Below are 6385 nucleotides of genomic sequence, written 5' to 3'. Positions count from 1 at the left end.
AATTATTATTAGTGTATTTATATTGACACTTAACAATCAATTAAATTGTACTAAACGTGTTTGTTCGTTTTTGTATTTATATTTCAAACTTTTTTTCGTCATATTTTATCTTAAATGTTCTATTAATTAGCACATCGAGAAAAAAAAATCCTTTACAAGAAAGCAAAAAGAATTATTTCTTCTTCGTATTTTTAAATAATAAAGATAAGCAACAAATATAAATATTTAATATAATATTTTTCGATGTTTTAACTGAATATTAAAAATAAAAACAAGATGAAAAAGTATAGAGAAATTGAGCAAACATTACAACTAAAATGTGGAGAGATGACAAAACTTTGTTGTCAATATAATTATCTTATCGTTATGATTAATTAGTTGAATTTGATTAACCACTGACTTAATTAATTCAAAAGAAAACAAATTGTGATATCAAACGACATCGTTTTATCAAAGCGGGAAGTACCTATAATTGCCGCCAAATCCATTTTCCCTTCCCAATTACTCACTCTTTTGCTTCAATTTCAAATCTCGAATTTAGCGTGCTATTGTTGAAAGAAAAGGAGGAAATGCAAATCCAAGTGAAGTGCACTTGTGGAGAAGGCAACTGCCCAGAATGGGCAATCGTGGAACTCCAAGGCACGGTTGAAGCACAACCCTCTTTTCAAAACAGCCTCCAGAACCTTCAAATCGGCATTCTCTGCCGACAGTCTCAGGTTTCTTTTTTTTTTCTTTTTTTATTTCACTTAAAACTCTTTAATGGGTTACTTTTTTTGTTAACTGGATTTCCGTTTATTTATTGAGAATTTGGGAGGATTTTTGTGGGGTTTTTTTCAGGAAAGTCACACGTTTTCAGTTGGATACCATGAGCTAACTGGAACAAAAGTGAAGCTGAAGAAGCCCATGTTAGTGTTGAAGAAGATTAAACTACAAAATGAAGAAGAGATTGGCGAAACGGAAATTAATTCTTTGCGGGTGGAATTGGATGTGATTGGAATTATTCGCCACAAAATTTTGTTCAAGACCAGGCCGAAGGCACTTATATCGAGTGAGCTTTCTTTCCATCTCTTTTTAGAGACACACCGGACTTATTTTTTATTTCTCTCCTAAGTTCCGTGGGATTGCTGAATAAGATTCTTTATTTCACTGGTTATAATTAGTTTAATGCACTCTACATTCGATTCTAGTTAAGATACATTCTCGGAGAGATCATTGATGCTGACTAGTGTGTAATCTGAAAATGCTAGTATGAGGTGCAGTATTGATTAATGGGTGTAGTTAGATATTCGTAGCACAACTGCTTTTGAAGTTGAGATTCGTGTGGAATACAAATCCTGAGAGTCAAGGCTGTGATAAGTATTGTATGATCCAATACTTGGCCCTCCATATAACTAAAGGAATTGTGATTAAATGAAGCTAGTATATAGTAAGGGAATAATAAACTTTAGCCCTCCAATTCTTAGTCTTAGTGTTCCGCTGTTTCTCTTTCTTTGTATCCTTGAGTTTACTTCAACATGTGAACTTCAGAGACATCCATCCAAAGTTTCAAAGTTATAGGGGTACGGAGTATTAACTAATAGGTGGCGGATCTAATATCTGGCCAAGAAAGCTTACATTCATTGTCATATGATATGATTGGGCCTAATCTCCTGTCCACAATAAGCAAGAGTTATAATGTTCATTGTTAGTGTGATAACATATGGTGTTGCTAGGGCTGGACATGATCCGGTTCGGTTCGGTTCGGTTCTAACGAGAACCGAACCGACCTGAAATTTTCGGGTATTTAGTAAGTGGAACTGTCGGGTCCAAATTTAATTACGGAACCGTTCGGGTTCGGTTCCATTCTGTTCGGTTCGATCCGGTTCGGTTCCGTATTATAATTAAATTTTTTAATATATACAAAGTTACGTTAATTTAATTAATAATATATTTAATAATAGCTCTTATAAAATAACGAAGTTCAATATTATGTGTTTCACGTCTCTCTTTGCTAAGTTCTTCATAAATTTGATTATTAAAATCACAGAAAGAGAAAGATAGCGAGCTCAAAATAATTAAGAGAGATGTTGTAGAGTTTTAATTCGATTTTCTCTTGTAGAAATGATACTACAGTAGAATATCAGATTTGGATAAAATTGAGATCAATTTGATTAAGTCGATTTTGAACTGAATATTAGAAATAGGAAAATCATATTTTGTGGTTTGAACTAAATTAACTAGTTAACAAATTTATTTAGAAAAAATAAAATAATTTTACTTATTTAAATAAATTAATTAAAAAAATTATAGAGACTCGGTTCTTATTCGGTTCTTCGGGTCTTGGCCTAGAATCGAGAACCGAACCATACCCGTCGGTTCCTGATTCAAATACCGGTTCGGGTATTTAACTTGAGAAGAATCGTCGGGTTCGGTTCTATTCGGTTCGGGTTCAGTTCGGTCGGTTCGGTTTGGGAGTTTTGTCCAGCCCTAGGTGTTGCCACGTTATACCTTTATTGCTGACGCGACAAAATCATATATTGTCATACCTGTAGTGGGCATTATAACTTTTGTCCACTCCGTGGACAGTAGATCGGGTCTAATGATATGATACTCGTTATAGTTGCCATTGATGTGACTGTGTATATGCCAGTGGATGCGCGCGCGTGTGTGTGAGAGAGAGAGAGAGATGGATCCTAACATAAGGTGAGTCAACCAGATTAGGGTATCAAGCTATGGAAAACAAACTTGTGCATGTGATCAATTAGTGTGTGTGTGTGTGAGAGAGAGAGAGAGAGAGAGAGGGAGATGGATGCATAATTTTATGCAATGTCTCCTACGTGATCCTAACATAAGGTGAGTCAACCAGATTAGGGTATCAAGCTATGGAAAATGAAACTTGTGCACGTGATCAATTAGTGTGTGTGTGTGTGGGGGAGAGAGAGAGAGAGAGATGGATGCATAATTTTATGCAATGTCTCCTACGTGATCCTAACATAAGGTGAGTCAACCAGATTAGGGTATCAAGCTATGGAAAATGAAACTTGTGCACGTGATCAATTAGTGTGTGTGTGTGTGGGGGAGAGAGAGAGAGAGAGAGATGGATGCATAATTTTATGCAATGTCTCCTACGTGATCCTAACATAAGGTGAGTCAACCAGATTAGTGTATCAAGCTATGGAAAACGAAACTTGTGCACGTGATCAATTTTCATCTGCAGAACACAGATACCAGTGGGACTCTGTCCTTTCAGTGGATCTTATCTATTCCTTGAAGATCTCCATTCTGGTTATTCTAGCTCTTCTGCTTCGTGTAGAATTAGTGTATGTAGGCAAATAAATTGAAGTGCAGAAATTATAATAGAATCAAAACTGCGCTATAAGAAACACTCATTTCCTTCAGACAGGCGGAGGTTTCTCTCCTGTGTGGTCATTACCAGGTTTTCTTTTAACTTTGTAGTTCAGCGTCCTCTCTGCATCAGCAATGTGCTCATCTGTTCTTCACCTTCCAACTTTTGTCAAGTCAAACTTGCATTAGCATCACATTCATGTTTTTATTTGCAGAACCTCAACTAGCAGTCAAAGAAAAAGTTACCCCGCCAAGTTCCACAGTGCCAAATTGATTGGCTCCAGGAATGTTGAACCGCAGAAAGACTTGCTTGTCTACAATGTTTTTTACCACATCTTGGAGAGGATTACAAACGAAAAAAGATGCTACTGTTTAATACTGGATAACAAACATAGCTGAGTGTCTTGTTTTCAATTCCCCCTTTTTTAAAACTTTCTCAGGAATAAGATTGAGTTGAATGATTCAAATTGTTGCCTTGCAACCTCGAATTAGGCCAGGTGATTGAAATTTAGTGCCTTTGTGTAATGCAAGACCACTTAACTTTTCTTGTAAAGATCTCTATAGACGTGATTTTATGGTTTCTTGATGGTTGTATCTTCTTGAGTTCAAAAGTTGTCTGATTACTTGCCATATTATTCAACTTTACGGTGATTATGGTATCGTATTGTACAATCTGTTTCGATGAATGAGGCAATACTATTAAATTCTTGTTATGTGATTGCTCAGTACTTTGATTCTGGAATTTGATCAAGGGAAGAATCATGTGCTTGTCTAATTCTAACTAGAAGTTCCATTCCCATTCTGCCCAATCATTGATGGTCTGATTCAAATTTGTACTTGGGAAAAAATATTTGCCATCTCCATGTTTTTATATTTATGCGAATGGCTCTAACTTGAACAATCATTGTGGGGCCAACCAATTAAACTAGATCATGTTTGATTAAGCTTAAAAGCTCTTTAAAATGAGCTTATTTGGATAGAAGAACTACAAGCTGTTGAAAATTGTACTAAAGCTACAACTCGAGCTGTTGCAGGGTGACTGACCAATATATGGGAAAATAAATAAATAAATCGATGAAGATAGCATGGGCGGTCGCCATGACTTGTTGGGTGCTGACCCCCCCTCCCCCGTCTCTCTCTCTCTCCCCGACAGAGCTTTCATGCCTTCTGTAGATGCTTGTTTGGAAAAATATATCAATATTTTCGTAGACATTTGCCATGTACTTCTGTAGCTTCAAAGATATCCCCACCGGCAATGTCTAATTAGGCCTCATTTTTCTGGTAACTTACAACATTTCTTACATGTTTGATATGGAGTAATGGTACTAAAAATTAAAAAGAAGTTAAAATTTTAATTCATAAACTGTCCCAGTTTCGCTCAATACCAAAAACGTACGGAAGTATTATAATCCTACAAGACAATACCAGTCACGGGAGAGTGAGCTGCGAATTCAGAATTCATGTTGCCTAATATTTAAACATGACAATGGCATAGTACAAAATATTGCCTCGTCTGCAGTAGTAGGCACCAAAACTAATGTGACATAAACTCGAAAAAAATTTCAATTTCTTGTGTTGTCTATTTTCCAAGTTTCAAAATTCTATATTGTCTTCCAAGAATTACTTGTTAATTTCATGTTGACTAGAAGCAATTGATATTACATTGCTGGTGAAAATTGGATCAATGAAAAGCTAATTTACGAAAATTTTAAATTACTTGACACCGTTACAAAATTAATTTTAAAACATAATATTTTATGAATCTAGAATGAACAAAAAAATTGGGAATTAAAAATGGCAGAAATATACCGTCAAGTGTAAATCTGCAAATCGAGACCTGTGTAAGTACATTTTCTTTAAAACATATTCAACCCTTCACTATATCTGCAAGAGGTTTTTTTTAAGCATTTATGTCCTAGGATACAACGGAAAAATCAATAGAATTTGATCACTTCAATTGGCGAAGAGAATTTGTGTTAGAGCAGCACCACCAGACTAAGACGCGAATTGGAAATTTTCTAACAGACAAAGAACTATAAATTATTGAGTATGCAAATAGAATATGAAAATTTTTGGTGTGGAAAATGGAAAACAGAGCTCTATTATAAAATTGGCCCCATGAATGGTGAGTTTAATTCGTCCATAAATATGCCATTAACTTTATTTTATAACAGTTTCAAAAGTTAAAGGGTAAGTTGGAAGCAAAAAATAGGAAATAATCAAATAATGTGCACCCTCATAAGGGGCCAATTTTTGGTCCATTTGGTCCAACATTCATGTACGAAGGTCGTGCTCACACATAAGCTCAAAGCCCGTTGTACAATTCGATTCGTGATTTGCGCCTCCTTGAGTGCACACGTAGAGAAAACATATATGCTACACATGATTATATCATTCCAAAATATAACCATATATAAAAGTCTTTGCTTTCATAAACTTCCTATATTGGACATATTTAAATAATTTTCCCTCAAACACATAAACCTCTTTCAATTGAGCTTTAATTTTCGGTGCACTCATTCTCCTTACGAAAATGAAATGAGGCTCGGCTTGACTCAAGAAAAAGACTGCTTACAACTCGCACCAATGGTGACACTAAATGATTTAATATTTTCGTACTTGATTAGACGGTAAGTATTCTGGCTCTACTTAAAAAATTAGGATACGTTTCTTGCCCCCAGGTTTTTGACCGATTGCTGTATCTTTGCTAAAATAGGACATTTTTGGGTCAAGCATTTTGTGATTGTAGTGCTGAATTTTGTCTGGACGAAGCTTGTGACTAAAGTTATGTACTCGAAAAACTTCAATGTGGTGTTGAATTTGTCAAGAATGCAAATTTGTGATGCAGTTTGGAATGATTTATTCATTAAAGGCCAAATTTGTAATTATTTAGTTTTTTTTTAATTTTTTTATTTATGCAATTTTATTTAATTGAGGTTTTTTTTAGGAGTTTATGAAGTACGAGGACAAATCCAAGTGCAACTACGACATGTTTACTAGTTGTAGCAGTACGTCATGTTTAACCTTAAAAACAACACCTTGGTTTGGTTCTTTTCGAGTT

At 35.1% G+C, this 6385-nt stretch overlaps 1 protein-coding gene across 1 annotated transcript; it reads left to right on the top strand.

Moving 5' to 3' along the window:
* The first annotated feature begins 504 nt into the window (after positions 1 to 504).
* On the top strand, positions 505 to 3904 carry LOC111390811 (chromosome transmission fidelity protein 8 homolog). The gene is made up of 3 exons (XM_023015929.1): positions 505 to 716; positions 838 to 1048; positions 3540 to 3904. The coding sequence occupies exons 1-3, from the start codon at positions 570 to 572 to the stop codon at positions 3596 to 3598; spliced, it is 417 nt and encodes a 138-aa protein (XP_022871697.1). The 5' UTR covers positions 505 to 569; the 3' UTR covers positions 3599 to 3904.
* The last annotated feature ends 2481 nt before the right edge of the window (positions 3905 to 6385 follow it).

This window comes from Olea europaea, unplaced genomic scaffold (assembly GCF_002742605.1).
Source record: "Olea europaea var. sylvestris unplaced genomic scaffold, O_europaea_v1 scaffold716, whole genome shotgun sequence".
Classification (NCBI taxonomy): Eukaryota; Viridiplantae; Streptophyta; class Magnoliopsida; order Lamiales; family Oleaceae; genus Olea; species Olea europaea.
The sequence above is the reverse complement of the archived record's forward strand: the minus strand, read 5'-3'. Positions and strand labels throughout refer to the sequence as shown.

Coding starts and splice junctions, on each gene's coding strand:
- LOC111390811 (XM_023015929.1), top strand. CDS start 570: ATGCAAATCCAAGTGAAGTGCACTTGTGGAGAAGGCAACTGCCCAGAA. Junction 717..837: donor TTCTCTGCCGACAGTCTCAG/GTTTCTTTTTTT, acceptor GGTTTTTTTCAG/GAAAGTCACACGTTTTCAGT. Junction 1,049..3,539: donor GCCGAAGGCACTTATATCGA/GTGAGCTTTCTT, acceptor TTTTATTTGCAG/AACCTCAACTAGCAGTCAAA.